Below are 21,008 nucleotides of genomic sequence, written 5' to 3' on the forward strand. Positions count from 1 at the left end.
TCAAATTATTTAAACTCTTTTGCTCAAACCAATCACTGATCTGTGGTCAGAGCAGCAGCCAGCGAGTCTTTGGTACCAGCAGTATAGCTCGGAAGATGAGTCTGAACTGATACTTTAGAGTGATGCCAAGAGAAAAAAAAATGTGGCTCTATTCCTGGATCTGTTGAATGGCTTTCTTAGAACAATTTCACTTTGATTAATTAAGAGTCCTAAAGCTAAATATCTAAAAGGAGTAAACAGCTCTGCTGCCTGTACTGCTTTTGGGAAATAGTGTCAGCCATATAAAGTGACTGCTCTGTGGGACTGAAGGTTTTTTTATCCTACGTTAATTTTAGTAATGCACATAGTGGACGTGGAGATGGAGAGAACGTGGTCACATGGATAAGAAGTTAATTTTATTGTACAGTGCTTTTTCTAAACATTGAAATCTCTTTGCTTACCATGTTCATATATTCTGGAGAAGAAAAATTTCTTAAATAATAGGTCGATGACTAGGTAGACCCCTAAAACTACTGAGAGAAACATAGAATGTAGTTATCCATCTGTGCTCACGGTTTGTTAAAATCTAAGTTAGCCTGATCGGTGCTGTACCGCTGTCCAAAGAAAATGCCCTTTAGTCCTACCTTAGAGCTTAATTTATTTTGCTTTTGTATATTAAATAAAAACCATCTCAAATGTGGCCTTGTGTAGTTTATGGTTAATGGCTGAGTCTCTGTGTTAATTCAATTTCAGCAGCTAACTCTGGCTTGTGTGTGACCAGGACTGTAGTCTCTCTGCCCCATTGGTTTGAGGGCTGTTCCACAGGTTAGGTAGAGAAAATACTTTTCCAACTATGTGAAATTATATTCTTTTGAGTAGTGCCCCATTCCATGATTCTGTTATGGAATAACTGATGTTTTCCCTTAATACTTAGTATTAAAGTAGTTAAGCATTTTAATTTTTTTTTTTCAACGTTTATTTATTTTTGGGACAGAGAGAGACAGAGCATGAACGGGGGAGGGGCAGAGAGAGAGGGAGACACAGAATCGGAAACAGGCTCCAGGCTCTGAGCCATCAGCCCAGAGCCTGACGCGGGGCTCGAACTCCCGGACCGCGAGATCGTGACCTGGTTGAAGTCGGACGCTTAACCGACTGCGCCACCCAGGTGCCCCAATAGTTAAGCATTTTAAACATGGAAGGCTTAACTGGCATTTGCAGTAAAAATGAGAGAAGCATGCACTTGGGAAATTCATTTGATTATTAAAGGATTTGATTAATCCATGCCAACCTTTTTCTTCCACTTTCTTAAGTGTTCATGAATAAGCTTTATATCCATATTGAGGAGAAGCAATATATAAGATTTGCTAGTATCAATTTCAGTGATTTCCTAAAGTTTAATAAGTATTGTGATTTTTAAATTGTTTTTGGTTGTAATACTGAAATCATGAGGAAGGTCAACCTATTATTGCAGCCTGTACTTACTTGAAAAAAATTTTTTTCCACCTATAACTTTTGACATTATTATCTTAGATTAGAAACCCCCACAGTTTAAACATTCACATACTGGATATGTGTGGTAGGATATGTGTGGTTCTCCCATCTTCCTTAGTATACTTATAAAATCTTAAGTTCTGAAATCAGTGTAGACATAAAAATATTAGAATACTGATTTTATATTCTAGAACATACTGGCTGTCTGGTCTGAAGTTCCCAAACAGCACTAGTAATTGTTCTGAAGTATTCCCCAATGAAATTAAAGCAGCAAGAGAAGTTTGAAACAGAAGAAAACTTTTGGCAATTAGATGATTATTCCAAAAGTTTTGATGTGAAATTTACTTTGTCTCGTGGGGAGGTGCCAGTCACAGCCAAGGGACTATTGCAGGTGATACCAAAGCCACCACTATCTGTGAAAATGCCCTTGTCTACAGTGCAAACAACTGTTCAACATTACATTTAAAGACAAAAAGACATATTCAGTAGCATAGGGTGAGGTGAGGGAGGGAATTGGAGACTGTTAATCTGTAGATAAGTGCTTTCTATCAGAAATGTGAAAGAGGGATTTAATTCATTCTGTGTAGTCCCTAGGGTAAAAAATGAGTGGTCTAAAAAGAGAGCACCTGTCTGAACCAAGGAATTCCTCATATCTGAAAATGTTCCAGCAAATGCTGGATAAACACCTATTGGGGATGATCCAGCATGGGAGGGAGGTGTCCAGAAGATTCATAGGATCCTTCTCACTCGTGTATGTCTATGAAGGAGGAAAAGCCATGGGAGGAAAAGTGGGAGGAACAGAGGGTGAAAGTTAACTTGATTTTAGTTTGTACTCATACCCATTTTTACATTTATTACTATGTTGCATTCCACCTGGTAGTTACAAATCATAAAATGAGGTTAAAATTGTGGTAAATAATAAAAATAGGCAGTGAAACATTTTTCCATATGCTCACTTCAGCATTATTTCTAAGTAAAACATACCAGAGGAGACAGTACATTTCAAACATTATATAGCAGTTTTTCGATCTTCTAGAAGAGATAAGAGATACAACTGAAATTTGTCAATAAAAGCTTTAGGAATATTTGCACGTACACATTTACATTCAAGTTGATAACACTAGTAAATTTTGTTTCAATACAAATTATGTTAAATAGCTCTTAAATTTCAGACATGGTCATATATATGTTATTTGAAATTCTTTTTTATCTAGATACAGATCTTGATAATGAATCTCTTGATGATAGATGTGCGGCTAGTTTGTCCCGAAATTCATGAAGATAATTATATTGCTGAAAAAAGTAAAGATATATTGAAATACATTGTAGAAAACTAGTTAGCAGAGTAGTACAATCCTAGTAGGCATTAGGAATCAAAAAATAATTGCTAAGAACAATTCTACATCCTTTTGGGTAAGGAAGCGTTTGCATTATGGAGAAGTTTTACCTTTTGATAAAGCTGCATATGGTGTGAAAAAACTAACTTGAAAAGTCTCTCAAAATCAGAAGGCAATGTGTAATACATATGAATGTTTTATAAATCTGTAAAATCCTTTCTCCTTTTACTGGCAGGAGCAAATTAAAATTAAAAATAGTACACGAAGGCATTCTTTTTGCTAATGTATTTTCCTCTGGGGGTTAAGTAGGGAGGAGAGGGTACTTTCTGTAATAGTTAACAGTGGTAGATTCAAGAAAATCTGTTTCTTCATTTATAGAAGCCCTAGATTCTGCTGCTTGTGATATAACCCATTTGCAACAATGTTCAGAGTAGTCAATATTTTTTTTTAAAAAAATGACTAATCTTAACAGATAAGCAAAATTAAAAAAACTTTAAATAATTTATTTGGAGTTTTAATAGTTTCCCAGAGGATGTTCTTATTCTTCCAATCATCTCATTTCTTCTCATTATTGGGAAGTTGAAATTGTACATTGCTCAGCACATCGGCACAGAGATGGGAAAGCCTGTTGGCCACAGAATGCTGAGGTGATCAACTGGACAGCCTATATAATGTGGGCTTAATTCACTCCAAGATTAAAGGTGTAAAACACATATGCAAATGTTTGACCATTTTGTTTTGAGAGACTTGAGAACATGTTGAATTTGAAGAATCGTTTAACAGATAAGAAGGTGAATTCTGTTTTTAGAACCTGTACAGTGAAGTGCATCCTGTATGGATTATTTTGAACAACCTTCTTTAAGTCCTGAGAATTATGCTGCTTGGTGACTTTGTTAGTTACTATAATAATTCATATCCATGACACTTGGGTAGACCCCTGCTCCTGGGAAGATGGACTCAAGGCCAGGAAGCCACTAAAGGCCAGGCCTCTTTAAGAGTGCCTGATCCTCTGGTTTAGTCGATTAATGCTGACACAGGGCACTTGGGAAAGGAAGGCAAATTAGCTTTACATATCTAGAAATAAAGTGAAATCTGCAGAATCTTTCAGGAACATTAATACATAATAATATCCTTGGGGCATTGCTACTGCAGAGATTTTGTGGCTGTTGAGGGGAAAGTAAATGTGGAAGATGTCACTTTAGTTATCCACAGCAAAGGATAATTAGTATTGCTTTGCATTTTTTGTATTCTAGTCATTCATCTACTTTAAAAAAATTTTTTTAAATGTTTTTATTTTTGAGAGAGACAGAGCACAAGCAGGGGAGGGGCAGAGAGAGAGGGAGACAGAATCCGAAGCAGGCTCCAGGCTGTGAGCTGTCTGCACAGAGCCCAATGTGGGGCTCGAACCCACGAACCATCAGATGAGGGACCTGATCCGAAGTCAGACGCTTAACTGACTGAGCCACCCAGGTGCCTCTCATCTATGTTTATTAAATATTTTGGTGAGAGGATCTTCACTAGATCTTTTAGGCTAAGAAACTACCAAGTTTATGGTAATCCCCTCATTTTTCCAGATGAGAGGATTCATTCTGAGAACTAAATGGGTAAAAACTGAACAGTAGTAGATCCTGCGAGAGTAAACTGGCAAGTTCAGATTTTTCATCATTTTGTTTGAAACACTGTGAACTTTTTCAGACATCCAGGTTATATTTAAACATAAATGTTGAACAGGTGATATCTGAATAATAGAATGCAGTGGGTTTTCAGTGCCCTTTTGATGATACAGGACACTGTCTATAACTGCCCCTAAACCACAACCACACAGAACAGTCAACCTCCTTACCTTTATAGTCTGTATTGCCCCAGATCCTCTTAGGTCTCTCAGGCTGTCTATGGCTTGCTCTGGTGAAACTGTGTCAGACAGGTATAGTAGGAGACAAGCGGCTACTAACAGAACATGTTAGGAAAATAGTGTATTATTAATGATCGGGTAGAGCATTGTATATTTAATTAGACTTCAGCTGGTGCAGAAGATGGAGTTTGGTGTAATTGTTCCAAACGAATTAAATGACTGAGGTCTTTTAGTATGTGTTTTTTGACAGTTAAATTATGATTTTAAATGACTGCGGTTGAATTGAAGTTTAACACTGGCTTCGTTCTTTTTAACAGCTTTATTGAATTACATTTAATCGACCATATGTTTCATTCATTTAAAGGGTACGATTCAGTGGATTTTAGTGTATTCACAGATATGTGCACCCATCAGCACAATTTTAGAACATTTTCATCCCCTCAAAAAGAAACCCTGTCTTCCATTGTCATCCTCCCTGGTCCCCCATCACTCCTCCCCTGAGCAACCACTAATCTACTTTCTGTCTGTGGATTTGCCTAAACATTTCATATAAATGCAACCATATGCGGCCTTTTGTGATGGGCTTCTTTCACTTAGCATAACGTGCTCAGGACTCACACATATTGAGGCTTGTAACTGCTTCATTCCTTCTTAGGGATGAATAATATTCCATTGTACAGATACACACTTTGTTTACCCACAGTCACTTGATGGGCATTTAGGCTGGTTCCAGTTTTTGGCTATTATTAATAATGGTGCTATAAATGTTCGTGTCCAAGTTTTTGTGTAGACATGTTTTCATTTCTTTTGGGCATATACCTCGTGAAATTGCTGGGTAAAGGGCGACTGTATGTTTAAATGTTTGAGGAAGTACTACCAGACTATTTTCCAAAGCAGCTGCACCATTTTACTGTCTCCAGCAGTATATGAATGTTCCAATTTCCCCAAATCCCAGTGCATGTTTTCTACTTTTCGGGTAATAGCCATCCTAATGGGTATTAAGTGGTATCTCATTGTGGTTTTGATTTGCATTTCCTAGATGACTAATGATGGTAGGCATCTTTTCATGTCCTTATGGTCATTTGTGTATTTTGTTTGAAGAAATATCTATTCAGATCCTTTGTCCATCCTTTAAATTGGGCTGTCTTTTTATTATTGAGTTGTAAGAATTCTTTTTAGGTAAGTCACTTGTCAGATATATGGTTTGTAAAATTTTTTTCCCATTCTCTGGTTATCTTTTCATTTTGATAATGTTCTTAGAAGCACAAAAGCTTTTAATTTTGATACTTTCTAACATTAAAAGGAATAACTGTTAACTCTAGTATGGCATTTCATTAACTTTGTTTTCTAATACTTTTATTTTATTTTTAAAAAATTTATTTATTTTGAGAGAGCAAGAGAGCCAGGGAGGAGCAGAGAGAGCAGCAGAGAGAGAATCCCAAGGAGGCCTGACACTCAGTGCAGAGCCTGATGCGGGGCGCAAACCCATGAACCGTGATATCGTGACCTGAGCAGAAACCAAGAGTTGGACGCTTCACCTCAGTTGCCCCTTCTAACACATTTATTAAAAAGTGAACAGTAGGGGTGCCTGGGTGGCTCAGTTGGTTAAGCGGCCGACTTCAGCTCAGGTCATGATCTCACGGTCCATGAGTTCGAGCCCCCCATCGGGCTCTGTGCTGACAGCTCAGAGCCTGGAGCCTGTTTCAGATTCTGTGTCTCCCTCTCTCTCTGACTCTCCCCCGTTCATGCTCTGTCTCTGTCTCAAAAATAAATAAACGTTAAAAAAAAAAAAGTGAACAGTAATTACATGAAGTAATTAACTTTGGTTTTCATACTTATGTTACCCATGGATATAATTTAGAATTTACTGTCAGTATCCTAACATCTGCATTAGAAAACAAAACACAAGAATGTAGGTGCTAAGACTTGCACAGTATGTTTTGCAGAATCCTTCAAAATAATGTTGAAAAGACTTCCCATTCTCACCCTAGCTTTCTAGAGAATACCGAATTAAGGGCCTTGAAATTCATTCATTCATTTATTTATTTATGAGAGCATGTGAGAGTCTGGGGGGGGGGGTTGAGAAAGAGGGGGACAGAAGATCCTAAGTAGGCTCTGTGCTGACAGGCAGTGAGCCTGACGCAGGGCTCAAACTCACAAACTGTGAGATCATGACCTGAGCCGAAGTCGGATGCTCAACTGACTGAGCCACCCAGGCGCCCCTTTAAATAAATCTTTAGGTCTTAGCAGATTTATATTGTGTTTTGTCTCATTTTAATACAAACTGAGCACATGGCCCAGAAACAGGATATTTTTGTCTACTTTGAGGATTTAAAAAAATTACTGAATAATGAAAATAAATTTCTTACCAAGACAAGATCTTCCAAGTCCTCCATAACAGCTGAAAGGGAAGCACAATTTGAATATTAGACATTTTCATTTCACGCCGCCAATTAGAACTAAAGACTTGCTCCTTCTAAATTTGCCTTCTGTTTCTAAATTTAATAGTGCCTGCTAGCACAGTGCCTGGCACACAGAGGTTAATAAATATTTTTACATTAATAAAGAGTAAAGTGTGCTTGTTTATTTGTTGGGAGGTATTCTCTGAATACCTCTAAGGATCAATGCAGGCAGGCCCTTTTTATTGATCTTTTTAAACACCAGTATCCACATCAGAGAAGTGGAACATGTTACTAAATAGATAGAAATCAGACTATTTTTACCAACTGCCAGTTTATTTCCTCTGTCTAAACAAAACCTTAGTGGTTATGGGACAAGTCCATATGACACAACAACTCCTTATTTATCTAAAAAGAATACAGAGGTGGCATGTTATAGAGATTTAAAGCATAGTTTCGGGGCGCCTGGGTGGCGCAGTCGGTTAAGCGTCCGACTTCAGCCAGGTCACGATCTCGCGGTCCGTGAGTTCGAGCCCCGCGTCAGGCTCTGGGCTGATGGCTCAGAGCCTGGAGCCTGTTTCCGATTCTGTGTCTCCCTCTCTCTCTGCCCCTCCCCCGTTCATGCTCTGTCTCTCTCTGTCCCAAAAATAAATAAAAACGTTGAAAAAAAAAATTAAAAAAAAATAAATAAATAAAGCATAGTTTCTAGAGCCCTACTGTCTGGGGCTGAATGGTCAATCTGTCATTATTACATGTGTGAACCTAAGGAAGTTATTTAACCTCTCTGGGTCTCAGCCTTTTCATGTATCAGATAGTGACAGCCACAGAATCTGTATCATAGTTAGGACTGAATGACATAACTAACATTTGTAAAGGGCTTACAACAGAGCTTGGCACAGAGTAAGAAGTAAATGAATGTTAGCTGCTATTGTCTAGCCTTGTGAAGAAATCAGCAGTCTGTATAACTGAATTTTCCAGAAAAAAATCATGATTAACCTCAAAGCAATAAAACCATTCATTCTAACTACTTTCAAAGATGCTAAAAAAAAAAAAAAAATGTATTATACAATTCCTGACTTTCTTAGAGGGTATACTGAACCTAATTTGGTGCTGCTGACTTATCAGGAACATAAATTACTGTGGTGTACTAAAGATGAAGCTGGAGATACAGGTCTTGGGATAGGATGTGAGATAGAGGAGCAAACAGATACTGACTCCTATGTATTCATGAACTTGCTTTCCACAAATATGCCAGATATAAGGATCTACCATAGACAGGTGGAGAGAGGTAGAACACTTCAGTGGTTTTCTGCAAGATGAATACTGCTTTCTACCCATTGCTACCTTTATCTTTCCTCCTCTGATTCCTGCTTATCCTTCAAGTCCAGCTCTGAACTGCCCTTGTGCCCCCACAGAAACCATCACTGTCATTTTTGCTGCCTTGTGCATACCTTGTGTGAATCTTATTGCACTTACATGTAGTGTTGTTAGCAGGGACTCCTTGAGGGTGGGGACTGTGCCTCACAGTGTGTGTTTTGTATTCTTAGTGTTTGGTGCACAGTGGATGTTATGGGTTGAATTGTATCCCCATAAAGCTATGTTGAAGTCCTAATCCCTGGTACTGTGAATGTGGCCTTATCTGGAAATAGGGTCTCTGCAGATGTAATCAAGTTAAGATGAGGTCACTGGGCCCTAACCCAACTGGGTCATCCAATATGACTGGTGTCCTTATAGGAGGAAGTACCCTGAGAAGACACAGCAGTGCAGAATCATGTGACAACAGAGGCTGAGATTGGAGTGATAATGGCGGTGAGCCCAAGGACACCAAGGAGTGACGGCCACCACTAGAAGCTAGGAAGAGGCAAGGAAGGATTCTGTCAAAGTCTCAGAGGGAATATGGTCCTGTTGACACCGTGATTTTGGACTTGTAGCTTCAGAACTGGGGGAGAATAAGTTTCTTTTCTAAGCTACCTGTTTTGTAGTACTTTTTTTTTTTTTTTTTTTTTTTTTTTTTAGAAACAGCACAGTACAGTAGGCAAGTAGCATCCCCTGATTTTATAAAGCAACAGAAATGCACAGGGAGAATCAGTGAGACAGTATTGGCAGGCAGCAAGACAGTGGAAAACAATTTACCAGACCTAGTTTCTGAGAGATAAACTCTAGAGCCGTCTAGCAATGTGGGCACTCAAAGATAGCAGAATGGATAGAAAATTGTCTTTATCCAAACATTAGTCACTATAGGACACCTTTGAAAGCTCTAGGACAATGAAAATTTCCAGTCATCAGATGCTTTATTTTATGGGAACCAGAAGCATTCAACATATGCAGGGGCTACCCAACCATCTTTCCATCCTGTTTGTATTCTGTTCAAACAGCAGACAGCATTTGGTGTGCTAGAACTTGCTCGAGTAGTATTTGTTAAATTTCACTATCTGAGCTAGTTTGATCTCTGGAAACTCTTCAGTAGAGGCTGCTTCCAAGGATTTATTAAAAAAAAAAAAAATCTCAGGACTGATTTGAAAAATGGGCCCGGGAGTGCCTGGGTGGTTCAGTTGGTTAAGCATCTAACTTCAGCTCAGGTCATGATCTTGCTGTTGGTGAGTTCGAGCCCCATGTCAGGCTCTGTGCTAACAGCTCAGCACAGAAGAGCCTGCATCTGAAGAGCTTGCTTCAGATTCTGTTTCCCTCTCTCTCTGCCCCTTCCCCACTTGCACTCTGTCTCTCTCTCTCTCTCAAAAACATTAAAAAAAACATTAAACATTAAAAAAAAATTTTAAAAAATAGGTCCAAAAATTGGAAAATATTTTTCACCAGCCACAGCTAATCATCTAATGCTATTTAACTTAGTCTTACTAGAAAATTTAGCAGAGTCAACTTTAGTCTAAAGTTTTGCTTTTATAATTAGTAAAGCAATTAGTAATTGCTTACAATTACAGATTATGCTTTTCTCTAGAGAAAGGTTGGAAACTGTAGAATGCGGGATGGTTTGTCTTTATTCCTTACTCTCCTGGCTATAGTTCTCTGTACATTAGAGTTTAGTTCAACCACATATGGTTTGTGTCCCCAAAGACCCTTGTACTAGCTGGTTTGCCTTCAAAGGGAAACTGTTGACATGAGGTCCCGGAGCTCTAGATTGAAGGAGAGAAGGTAGCTGGGCTTTGCCTTTCCCTTGCTGCCCTGAGCCTGGCGCTCTGGTTATTTGGTATAGTCTGCATACTTTCTAGCTCAAAGCAGTGACTTTAGGGCTTTTGAGGTATCAAACTGTTTAATACTCTATCTTGTTCCAGAAAGGATTAAGCAGTTTATTAGGATACAGAAAGTACAAGAAGCACAGAGAAGGACTAGTTTGCTGCCTATGGCCGGCCCTCTACTGTTAACGGGTCTCACTGCTGGCAGGGCATCTACTATTATTATCCATAGTACCACTTCTAATCTTTGTATTGCTACTGTCCGTTGCTGATTGTCACTCCCTTTTTCCTTTCTCCGTGCTTTTTTTTCTCTCCTTTTTTCTCCCTTAACACATTTTATTTTGTTTTAAACTTCCATACCAGCAGCTTTGCATAGCCATTGACAAGCAATGGGAGTCCCTCCTTCATTTTGGTGAGAAATTCATATCATCAAATGTAATTTTCCAGTCATATTTTTAAGACTGCTCATTGCTTATGAATGATTTCTTTGCTAATTAGAAAAAATTTTTTTTACATTTCTTTATTTTTTTAGAGACATAGAGAGACAGAGCACAAGTTGGCGAGGGGCAGAGAGAGAAGGAGACAGAATCCGAAGCAGGCTCCAGGCTCCGAGCTGTCAGCACAGAGCCTGACATGGGGCTTGAACTCACAAACTGTGAGATCATGACCTGAGCCGATGTCGGACACCCAACCAACTGAGCCACCCAGGCGCCCCAGAAAATTTTTTTTTAACATTTATTTATTTTTGAGAGATAGAGACAGAGCACAAGTGAGAACGGGGCAGAGAGACAGGGAGACACAGAATCCAAAGCAGGTAAATATCTGAGTGCTTGCTCTGTAGCAGACATTGTACTAGAAATTTCATATCTTATCTCTTTTTTTTTCCTTAAAGTTTATTTATTTATTTTGAGAGGGGGGATTGAGAAAGAGAGAGAGAGAGACAGAGAGAGAATCCCAAGCAGGCTTTGAGCTGACAGCATGGAGCCTGATGCAGCCCAACGCAGGGATCAATCTCATGGCTGTGAGGTTCTGACCTGAGCCGAAACCAAGGGTCAGGTGCTTAACCAACTGAGCCATCCAGGTGCCCTGATGCCTTATCTCCTTTTAATCCTTGCACCAAACTATAAGGTAAGTAATAAGTGAGTAAGGATGCAACAATTGGAAAAATCATTCTGACTGGGACATTTCTCATGTAACAAACAGAGAAAAGAAAAACGTACTGTATTAAGGTTTTCCGGTTATTCTTAAGGCAGATTGCGAGCTCCTCCATTATTTCACAGCAGCTGGCTATGTTAGGAGTCCCTCCATCTGGGATTGGATGATGATGAGTGATAATTCCATACTGATGGTAGAGGTCCAAAAGGTTTGGGACTCTGTATTTTGACAGTTCCCCTCTGGTGCAGAAAACAAATATGTCTTGTATACCATAGCTCTTTAGTTCTTCTGCCAATAGACCAAGAGACGGATACACATGTACAAAATATTACAAATTTAAATACAGTCAAGACAGAGAATGTGGTGTTAAATTTCTTAAGCCAAACTAACAGATGATAATCTATACATTTGAAATACTTATTGATAATCTAAAACAATATTAATCTGTCTTCAAAGTAGGGTAAAAATCAAGTCACTAAGCACAAAATAGGAATTAGAAATGCCTGAACCAAAAGGTGCTTAAAATTAAACCTGACTTAATAATTCAAAATGCTTTTTACTGAATTTAAGATGAGTCAATTATATTGCTGTTCTTGAAAAAAGATCTTTTCAATACTGCTTTAAAGTAAATTTTGAAACATCCAATATTTCAAGATAAACTCTTGTGAAGAACTGACAGCACATTTTTCCCCCTGATTTTTTCTCACAAAATTCATGTTTGTTACTTTCATCACTGCTGTTTTGTTTGACCCTACGCCTTGTATGTAAATCTCCAGCATGCCCATGGTGCCTGAGCTCATGTTCTCCTTTATGTTTGTACTGTGCCACCCCATCATGCATCTAATTTTGTGAACTAGGTCTCCAGAAATAAAACGTTAACTGTGTTAGAATTATGCAACTTAGCTAATTTTCACTATTATGAATATGAACCAAGCAATTGTACTATAGGCCATTCTATACACTGGAATGTCCTTATGGCAATATTTATTATAGACCATTAGGTTCAAAATGAATAACTAATTCTGGATGATCTCAGTCTCCTCTCTCCCCCTGCCTCCCAAATCCTGGGCCATTTAAGCACAAAGTGCCTTTCATCATGAACCTCCAGATTTGTACCTGAAATGTGGCTAGTGCAAATTGAGATGTATTTTAAGTGTAAAATATAGATCTGATTTCAGAGGTTAAGTACAAAAAACCCATATCTGGGGCGCCTGGGTGGCTCAGTCAGTTAAGTGTCCGACTTTGGCTCAGGTCATGATCTTGCGGTCCGTGAGTTCGAGCCCCGCGTCAGGCTCTGTGCTGACTGCTCAGAGCCTGGAGCCTGTTTCCGATTCTGTGTCTCCCTCTCTCTCTGACCCTCCCCCGTTCATGCTCTGTCTCTCTCTGTCTCAAAAATAAATGAACATTAAACAAAAAAAATTAAAAAAAACCCCATATCTCATTAATAATTTGTTTTATACTTAAAGCCATTGACAATGTACTATTTAGGCTATGTTAGGTTAAATAAAATATATTATCAAGTTAATTTCATCTGTTTTTAATTTTTTACTGTGGCAACTTAAAAATGTAAAGTTACATACATGGCTTCTATTTGTGGCACCCATTATATTTCCAGTGGACAGTGCTGCTTTAGGTAATACTATTATTTTTTTTGTACTTCTAAAAGGATTAAACCTGTAGTTAGCATACTTCACCATTTTCAAGAGTAGGTAATCTTCTATCTGCCTCTCGCACACATAATTGCTATTATACAGTGGTTTTCAAGCTTTCCTAGAAAGGACTCTGAGGAGGAGCCACAGGAGCTGGTGCAGGGAGAGTCTAGGTCTCTCCTATCATCAGATTGTCATCTCTTATACATTGGATTGGATTGCATTCAAGATCTCAATGGAAGACAAAAGGTTTGGTAAGCTATTGGAAATCCCAAATTCCAAAATATTGGAAGGGAACAGGGCTTTCCAAAATGTGCAAGACTGGTTCTTGAACTAGTGATTTTCATTATATTTTGCTTATGACTTAAATGGTCTCCAAATGAAAAGTTTCTACCATGGCAGGTACCTCTAAATCAGAGAATCTTTACAAATACTGCAAGAGTCAACTAATCTACTAGCCTCCAGTCCTTTTTGGTAGGTAAGGAATAAATTAGAGAAGGTACATTAATAAATTGATACTCCAAAACAACTGGGAAAAAAATGTAAGATCCAACAAATTTTTACTGGTCAGAATCAAGATATATGACATATTTATCTTATATACTTATATATGTCATTTATATATTATATTTATCTCTATATTTATTTTGTTGTATTATAAGGACATTGGTAGGACTATTAGCCTTGAGCTATTCCAGGCCAAGCAGGATAAAATATTTTGAAAATCCAAGTTTTTTAGTACCATGGAATATGTAAACTCCAAATTGGGGTGGATTGTCAGAATATTTGTGGGATTATTAGACTTGAGGCTATAGTGGTATGAACATCTTTGGGCCTGTGAAGATTGGCCCTACTCCATCTTTCTCATCTAGACGCTGGATCTCTAAATTCTGACCAGGATGGACAATTTCACTACTACCTCTGGGTTCCCAATTCAGGCTTAATTTCTGCTATCACAACAATCAAGTCTGCAAAGGATAGTGTGTTCAAAGATCTTGGCAGTGAAATGTCAGTTTTCTGTTTACATACCTTCCTCCCTCTAATGTATACATTTTTTTAAAAAATTTTTTTTTTGATGTTTATTTATTTTTGAGACAGGGAGAGACAGCATGAACGGGGGAGGGTCAGAGAGAGAGGGAGACACAGAATCTGAAACAGGCTCCAGGCTCTGAGCTGTCAGCAGAGAGCCCGACGCGGGGCTCGAACTCACGGACCGCGAGATCATGACCTGAGCTGAAGTCGGACGCTCAACTGACTGAGCCACCCAGGCGCCCCTCTAATGTATACATTTTAAACTCAAATGCAATTTCTATGTGTAACTACAACAATTGGTGAAAAGCAATGCTATGTTTAGTAAATGAGTTAGTTCTCTGTGCCCTTTGCAAATATCTCTTCTCATGTTAGAATAAATCTATAGTTTAAAACTATGAAATATCAAACATTTATGTGGTATACCAAACAGAGACTAACGTTTGTTCTTTTTGACAAAGAGATTATTTTCAGTGTTATTCAGAAAAAAACTATTAATATGGTTGTTTCATGTTACACCTACCTGTGTCTTTTTGGATATTTCTTCTAACATTTTTAAATTTACAACCTATAAGCAGTAATAAGGCAAGTGAAAAAGTCAGTTTTTAATCATATATAAGAAATATACTTAAACACAAACACAGCTACTTTAGAAAGTCATACCATATGATCATTTATATGTTGCGATTTCATTTTGAATATGGATTTCGATTTCTTATATTCTTAGTGATATAATTGCAGGGATTCAGAGATCCCAGCTGAAGGAACTCCTCATCCAAAGATTCTTTGCTCTGTGTCCTTTCTATAACAAGTACCTGCTTGTTGCCCTCAGCCTCACCTGTACCCCAGTATTTACGTTTTATTAAGGTAGGTGAGTCAGAAATATAGAACCATGAATGTGGGTCTGGAAGGGTTGAAGAGTGATCTGTGTTCTTTTAGCTACAGCCCACAGGAGGGCTTCCAAAAGTGACTTCCCCAGGCTGCTGATCTATGAAGTTCTCTTACTGCTCAGTACAGAGTATGATGTGTTAGCTGACAAAAAATTATCTGAAGTATCTCAATAGGAAGCCAACTGTAAACCTACCTGGAAGAGCACACAAACCAAGAAACTGAGAACAATTCACTCGTGACAGGGGTAGCCTGAAAAGAATAAAACTTTAATTCAGTTTTTTAAAAAGTTGTAAATGGAAGTTCAGTTTAACACATGTGTGCTTGGCACTGAACAAGGGTGTTTTAAAGTTTGACCATAGTCATAAAACAAAAATGCATATGCAAACATCAATGTGTTGTTCACAAAAAGGCCCAAAGAGGCTGGTGGTTTTAAAACAGGGACTTATCATTTACTTTGTCACAATTTAAGTCTTAAAAGTGGCAAGTTAACTTAAACTTACCTTAAAGATAATAATGCCTAGATTGCCTACAGGTAGTATAAAGCATTAAGGTTTTAAGTTACCCTGTGGTATGATATCTGAGATACTTTGTATTAGTAACCTTGGGGAATAAGCTAGAAAATTAACCTTCTGACGATTTCATCCCCAGCATTCATTGTATATTACTATTTTAAGATTTCTTTGTAGCCTTCCTCTTTTAAAAAAATATTTTTAAAGTTTATTTATTTATTTAGAGAGGGAAAGAGAGTACAAGCAGAGGAGGAGCAGAGAGAGAGGTAGAGAGGGAGAATCCCAAGCAGGCTCTGTGCTGACAGGGCAGATGCAGGGCTTGAACTCATGAACTGTGAGATCATGACCTGAGCCAAAATCAAGAGTCGGATGCTTAACTGACTGAGCCACCCAGGCACCCCATGTTGTAATAGATTTTGGTTAAAATAAAACAATTTCAAGAAATCATATTCCCAGTTTACAGTACTCAGGGACAAAGTGGGTAGAGGCTAACCTTGTCTACAAGACAGAAGATGAGTTTAGAGGAAAACAGAGGTCATCATATAAATACCATGTGACTCTGAAAATTAGATGAGGTTTTGAGTTTGAAAGGGGGGTAAGGAGGGAAATGAAAGATAATTGCTATTTGATGGTGGAATAAAAGGAACTTTAGGGATAACACCCTCTTTTCTCTTCCTATAGTTGGGAATGGTATTTTCTTTTTAAAAATTTTTTAGAAACTTAAAAAAAAAATTAAACTCCAAGTTAGTTAACATATAGTGTAATAATGGTTTCAGGAGTAGAATTTAGTGATTCATTACTTGCATATAACACCCAGTGCTCATCCCAACAAGTGCCCTCCTTAATGCTCCCTCACCTGTTTAGCCCATCCCTCCACCCGACACTCCACTATCAACCCTCAGGTTGTTCTTTGTATTTAAGAGTCTCCTATGGTTTGTCTCCCTCTGTTTTTATCTTATTTTTGCTTCCCTTTCCCTATGTTCATCTCTTTTGTTTCTTGAATTCCACATAGGAGTAAAATCATATGATGTTTGTCTCTCCCTGACTTATTTTGCTTAGCATAATATACTCTAGGTCCATCTACGTTGTTGCAAATGGCAAGATTTCATTCTTTTTGATCACCGAGTAATATTCCATTGTATATATACACCACATTTTCCTTATCCATTTATCAGTCGATAATGCTGCTATAAACATGGGGGTGCACGTGCCCCTTCGAATCAGCACTCCTGTATCCTTTGGATAAATACCTAGTGGTGCAATTTCTGGGTCATAGGGTAGTTCTGTTTTTAATTTTTTGAGGAAAACCATACTGTTTTTCAGAGTGGGAATGGTGTTTTCTTAAAGAGAGATTATTACATTTACAGGGATGAGAAAAAGCATTGATTGTTGTAGAGAATCTGGTGTAACCAGAAGTCACTGCCAAGATTTTTAAGTTGATTCTATATAGAAACATTTGTTTTTTGCTCTAGTATCTGTGGTAATATGGCTTTTATCTTAAGCAGGGTCTGCTAGTAGATGCATGACTGTGGCAAGTAGTTCTAGGATTTGACTAAATGACAAACAATTAAATATCTCATCCTATGTTTGGTATACTATTCTTTTGTCCTAAAAGAATAAGTGAGTTTTGGTACCAAATGGGAGATATTCTGATTTTATCTCAACTCCTTAGTTACTTGTTTCTACTATGGTTTTCTGAATGCAGAAGAACAATTTCCCCCTAAGCCCCCCAAAAAGGAAAGCCTTATTCTATCATGGATAGTAAATAAAGCAGAATTGGAAAATCCCTTAAAGATTAGAATTATACAACCAGCAGGAAAAAAAATCACTAAATATTTTTTATTTTATTTATTTATATAAAATAAATATTATTTTATTTATTTTATTTATAAATATTTATTTTATTTTTATTTTATTTATTATTATATCATAGATAGTAAATAAAGCAGAATTAGAAAATCCCTTAAAGATTAGAATTATACAATCAGCAGAAAAAAATCACTAAATATTTATTTTATTTATATAAAATAAATATTATTTATTTTATTTATAAATATTTATTATTTATTTATTTATTTATTTTATTTATTTTGAGAGAGAGAGAGAGAGAGAGAGCAAGCAGGTGCATATGAGTGAGCAGGGGAAGGGCAAAGAGAGAGACAATCCCAAGCAGGCTCTGGGCTGTCAGCGCAGAGCCTGACGCAGGGCTTGATCTCACGAACTGTGAGATCATGATCTGAGCTGAAATCAAGAGTCAGACACTTCAATGACTGAGCCACCCAGGGACCCCACTAAATATTTTTAATATGTGGACTATGTATCTACATGGATTGTGATGTACAGATCAAATAATTTAGCTCATCATTGATCAGAAGTTTAACATACCATGATAGCTGAATTGGAGTCTGTTCATCTTCAATAGGCTCTTCATCTGATGAGTCAAACTCACTTGTTTGCAATGAACTGGGCTTCAAAAGAAATCAGTTATGTTAAATAACTGTAAAGAAAAATATTTACATATAAGCTGACCCTTGCTTAACACAATGAATGCATATTTGCAATTTATTCAATTTGGACTATGAGAATGGTCAGCAAAAATAAATAGATTTTACCATCCTATTGATAATTACAGCACTCTGATGGAAAGAGAGTTGGATTGGTAACAAACCAGGATTCTGGTCTTGGCTCTGCCATTTACCATATAATCTTGGACAAGCAACTCCAATTTATTCTGGGTCTCAGTTTTCCACAACTAGAAAGTGAGGAGATATATTCATTCATTCACAAACATTTCTTGAACACCTTTATTTGCCAAGCTCTGGAGATGCAAAGAGCCATGAAATAAATAGCTTCAGTATAATTGGAGGGAGAGATATGTGCATAGATTACAGAAGAAAGTTGTAAGTGCTAACCTGGACGCATAAACTATGCACTTTAGGGCAGGGAAGGGAGTGACTGCTCAGGGAGCTGGACAGAGCTTCAGAGGACATACATTAGCTGGGTCTTAAAGGATGGGCAGGAGGTTTTTAGGCAGATAGGGAAGAAGTTAAGGCAATAAAGGCAAAAGGGGAAAGAGCTTGTTTTCAGGAACTGAAACATCAGGGCAGAGAGGATGAAGCTGGGGTAGTTTGCCTCCTCCATTTCTCAAACAATAACCCCCCTAACAGCCTACTAGTTTGGTGGATGGGGGTGTACAGGTAGGATAACCTGCTACTTTGTGAACCCGTGGACTAGACACACTGAGATGGACTTTGCACAATGATCTAAAGAGTTGGAACTCAATCCTGTAGGCCTGTTTTCTAAAGGAGGGACAGCTGTTTCATAGGACCAGTGAAAAACACACCTTTCTTCTTACTTCCTACTTGGAACCAACTGAGAGATAACACAGTGGAGAGGCAAATGGAAATCAAGAGGTTAGTTTTATTACTGAGTGTTAAAGGGAGGACGTGGCTTTAAAGCTGTGGTTAAGTGGGCTTGTCAATTCTTCACTCCAGAATTGGACTCATTCCCCCAGTCATAGGCAGCTATGGACAACCCAGGGCTCCCCAGTGGCCAAGAGCGCCCTAGAAAGTAATCTCTGCAGAGAGAAGGGACGAAAGGGTTCAGCTGCTTGTGTTCAGCTCCTCTCAAACTGGGGGATCAGATCCCTCACTCTGCCCTTCTGGGGACAAGTGGAGAAAGAGGCCAAGAGTGAAGGACAGCTGATGCCTCTCCACATGGAACCATGGGGATTAGCAAGTGTAAGTAGCTAATGTCCTTTCCAGCTCTGAAGCTATATTCTATAATGGTCTTGTTTGTTACTACAAGATCACATTACAGAGCCATTTAGGCTACGGATTTGAGTTGCTTTGGATCTCTTTGTATTATTATTATCAACTCAAAGGTTTTTAAATATTCAATAGGCTGCAAACCCTGGTGGTGGGTGATGTGAGTCAGGTGGGGCCACAGCACCTTGCGCCTGTTTTTCCTTTCTCTTTAAAGCAGTTTTGATGATTCCAGATTTTCAGAGAGAGAAAGAAAGAGAGTGTGGCCCATTCACTCAGGCTTTCCCAGCCAGGCTTACAAATCCTAACAGAGTTGGACGTTTCTGCTTCCCCTGGCCCAGGGATTCTGAACCCCAGAAAAGGACGCAGTGCCAGTTGGCCCTGGGGGATGGTGAAGCACCCACAAATGGGGATTGGCAATCTTTTATAGTGAGGTTTTCCCCGTCTGCGGTGAGGACGGCTCTCCAGCGGGCGCGGAGCGGCCCCGGACATCCCTTGGGGCTGGGCATCAGGCAAACTGATACACGGAGACACCTAAGCTCTCCATGCCTCAGTTTCCTCCATAAAACGGGATTCAGCCCTCTCTGGCAGGGCTCTCCTGAGGCTTAGGAGACTCTGCAGGAGACAGTTCCCAGCCTGTGCACTACAGGTTCACAACGAATGTCCGCCTTCCCCTCGTCCGCCACCGACCCTGTTCCTTTTCAATCGTCGCTCTCCCCAATTTAGGAAAGCGCCACCTCCCCGACCTCGGACGGTTACAGCGCGAGTCAGGCCCGGGACCAGGCCTGGGCTGTCCCTGGGCCCGCAAACTGGCTTCGGGGACCGCTTCTCTCCCTGTGGCTTCGCTTCTCCGAGCCTCGGCCCGACTCACCGGCTTCATCGCTGGCCGCCCCACGTCGTGACCCGCTGCCGCCTCGGTCTAGCAGCACCGGCGCCTCAGCGACCGCCCCGCGCGGAGGCCGCCCCTCCGCTCAGCTCATTGGTACATCCTTCTGTGAGGCGGGGCGCGGCGACTTCTAGGAACCAATCAGACCCTCTCCCTATTTCTTCCTCCGCCCCCGAGTACCTTTAACTGCTCATTGGTTTCTAGGGGGCTTTTGAAAGACGCGCGGGAGGAGGGCCCTGTAGAACGTTGATTGGCTGGGAGGGCACCATAGAGGGAGGGGGCGGAGCGCGGGGCCCGGAGAAAGCCTCTGAACGGCCCCTAACACTTTTGAGGATGCTGGAAAGCCTTTCTCATGGCAGGATTCCAGAGTGGTACCAGGGTAGGGAATTTTGTCTCTTTTCTTGATTTTTTAATTTTTTTAAAATTTTTAATTCTTTTATTTAAAAAAATTTTAAGGGCAGAGGGGGAGCGCTGTCCTGGAGCACCTTATGAAAACACACCACACCTCGTAGACTTTATACTTATGGTCACAGGGCTAAAAATACAGAATATAAACATACTTGTATGTTTGATATTTTATGTTCTTTAACATTCTAGGATCTAGACAGGTTGTAGATCCACTTTCCTGTTCGCTAAATATGAATGAAATAGTTTTGTATGAAGGGAGGTCTCCAGATGATTTTAAGTGCCAGTGTTTTTACCTAATCAGCTGTAATATTTAAGAGCTGTGTTTGATTATTTTCTCCCCCATTCTCCAGTCCTTATTTAGCTGACCATGGGGAGAAAGTCACTGGTAGCAATATTACCTGCACATCTGCGGAATATGTGGATATTTTGGCTCCCTTACTCATGTTGTGAAAACCAGTGGGTATACAGCCA

At 39.2% G+C, this 21,008-nt stretch overlaps 2 protein-coding genes across 6 annotated transcripts in view; both read right to left on the reverse strand.

Annotated features, from left to right (window-relative positions):
* Positions 1 to 2,290: 2,290 nt before the first annotated feature.
* Positions 2,291 to 20,232, reverse strand: CDKN3 (cyclin dependent kinase inhibitor 3). Of its 5 annotated transcripts, none has more exons than XM_086709723.1 (8): positions 20,115 to 20,232; positions 17,865 to 17,947; positions 15,164 to 15,219; positions 14,603 to 14,647; positions 11,467 to 11,689; positions 7,029 to 7,060; positions 4,651 to 4,751; positions 2,291 to 2,763 (listed from the first exon to the last, which is right to left on the reverse strand). In XM_086709723.1, the coding sequence occupies exons 1-8, from the start codon at positions 20,121 to 20,123 to the stop codon at positions 2,677 to 2,679; spliced, it is 636 nt and encodes a 211-aa protein (XP_086565849.1). In that variant the 5' UTR covers positions 20,124 to 20,232; the 3' UTR covers positions 2,291 to 2,676. The 5 variants fall into 5 exon arrangements, with proteins under 5 accessions (XP_086565849.1, XP_086565848.1, XP_025774801.1 ...); XM_086709722.1 differs by having other exon boundaries at positions 4,651 to 4,754; positions 11,467 to 11,686; positions 20,115 to 20,230; XM_025919016.2 differs by having other exon boundaries at positions 4,651 to 4,754; positions 20,115 to 20,230.
* Positions 6,396 to 21,008, reverse strand: part of LOC147579951 (uncharacterized) — a 366,722-nt gene continuing 352,109 nt past the window's right edge. Inside the window, exon 3 of the transcript XR_015252363.1 lies at positions 6,396 to 6,415. The gene's annotated coding sequence lies outside the window, so the exon portion shown is untranslated. The remainder of the gene's footprint in view (positions 6,416 to 21,008) is intronic.

Source organism: Puma concolor, chromosome B3 (genome assembly GCF_028749965.1).
Source record: "Puma concolor isolate L17-30 chromosome B3, mPumCon1.1.hap2, whole genome shotgun sequence".
NCBI classification, from domain to species: domain Eukaryota; kingdom Metazoa; phylum Chordata; class Mammalia; order Carnivora; family Felidae; genus Puma; species Puma concolor.

Excerpts from the sequence above, each read along its gene's own strand:
- CDKN3 (XM_025919016.2), bottom strand. Across the intron at positions 11,690-14,602 it reads AAATATCCAAAAAGACACAG|AAGAACTAAAGAGCTATGGT; the intron begins GTAGGTGTAACA and ends GTCTATTGGCAG. Across the intron at positions 7,061-11,466 it reads AACCGGAAAACCTTAATACA|CTGTTATGGAGGACTTGGAA; the intron begins GTACGTTTTTCT and ends CTTCCCTTTCAG.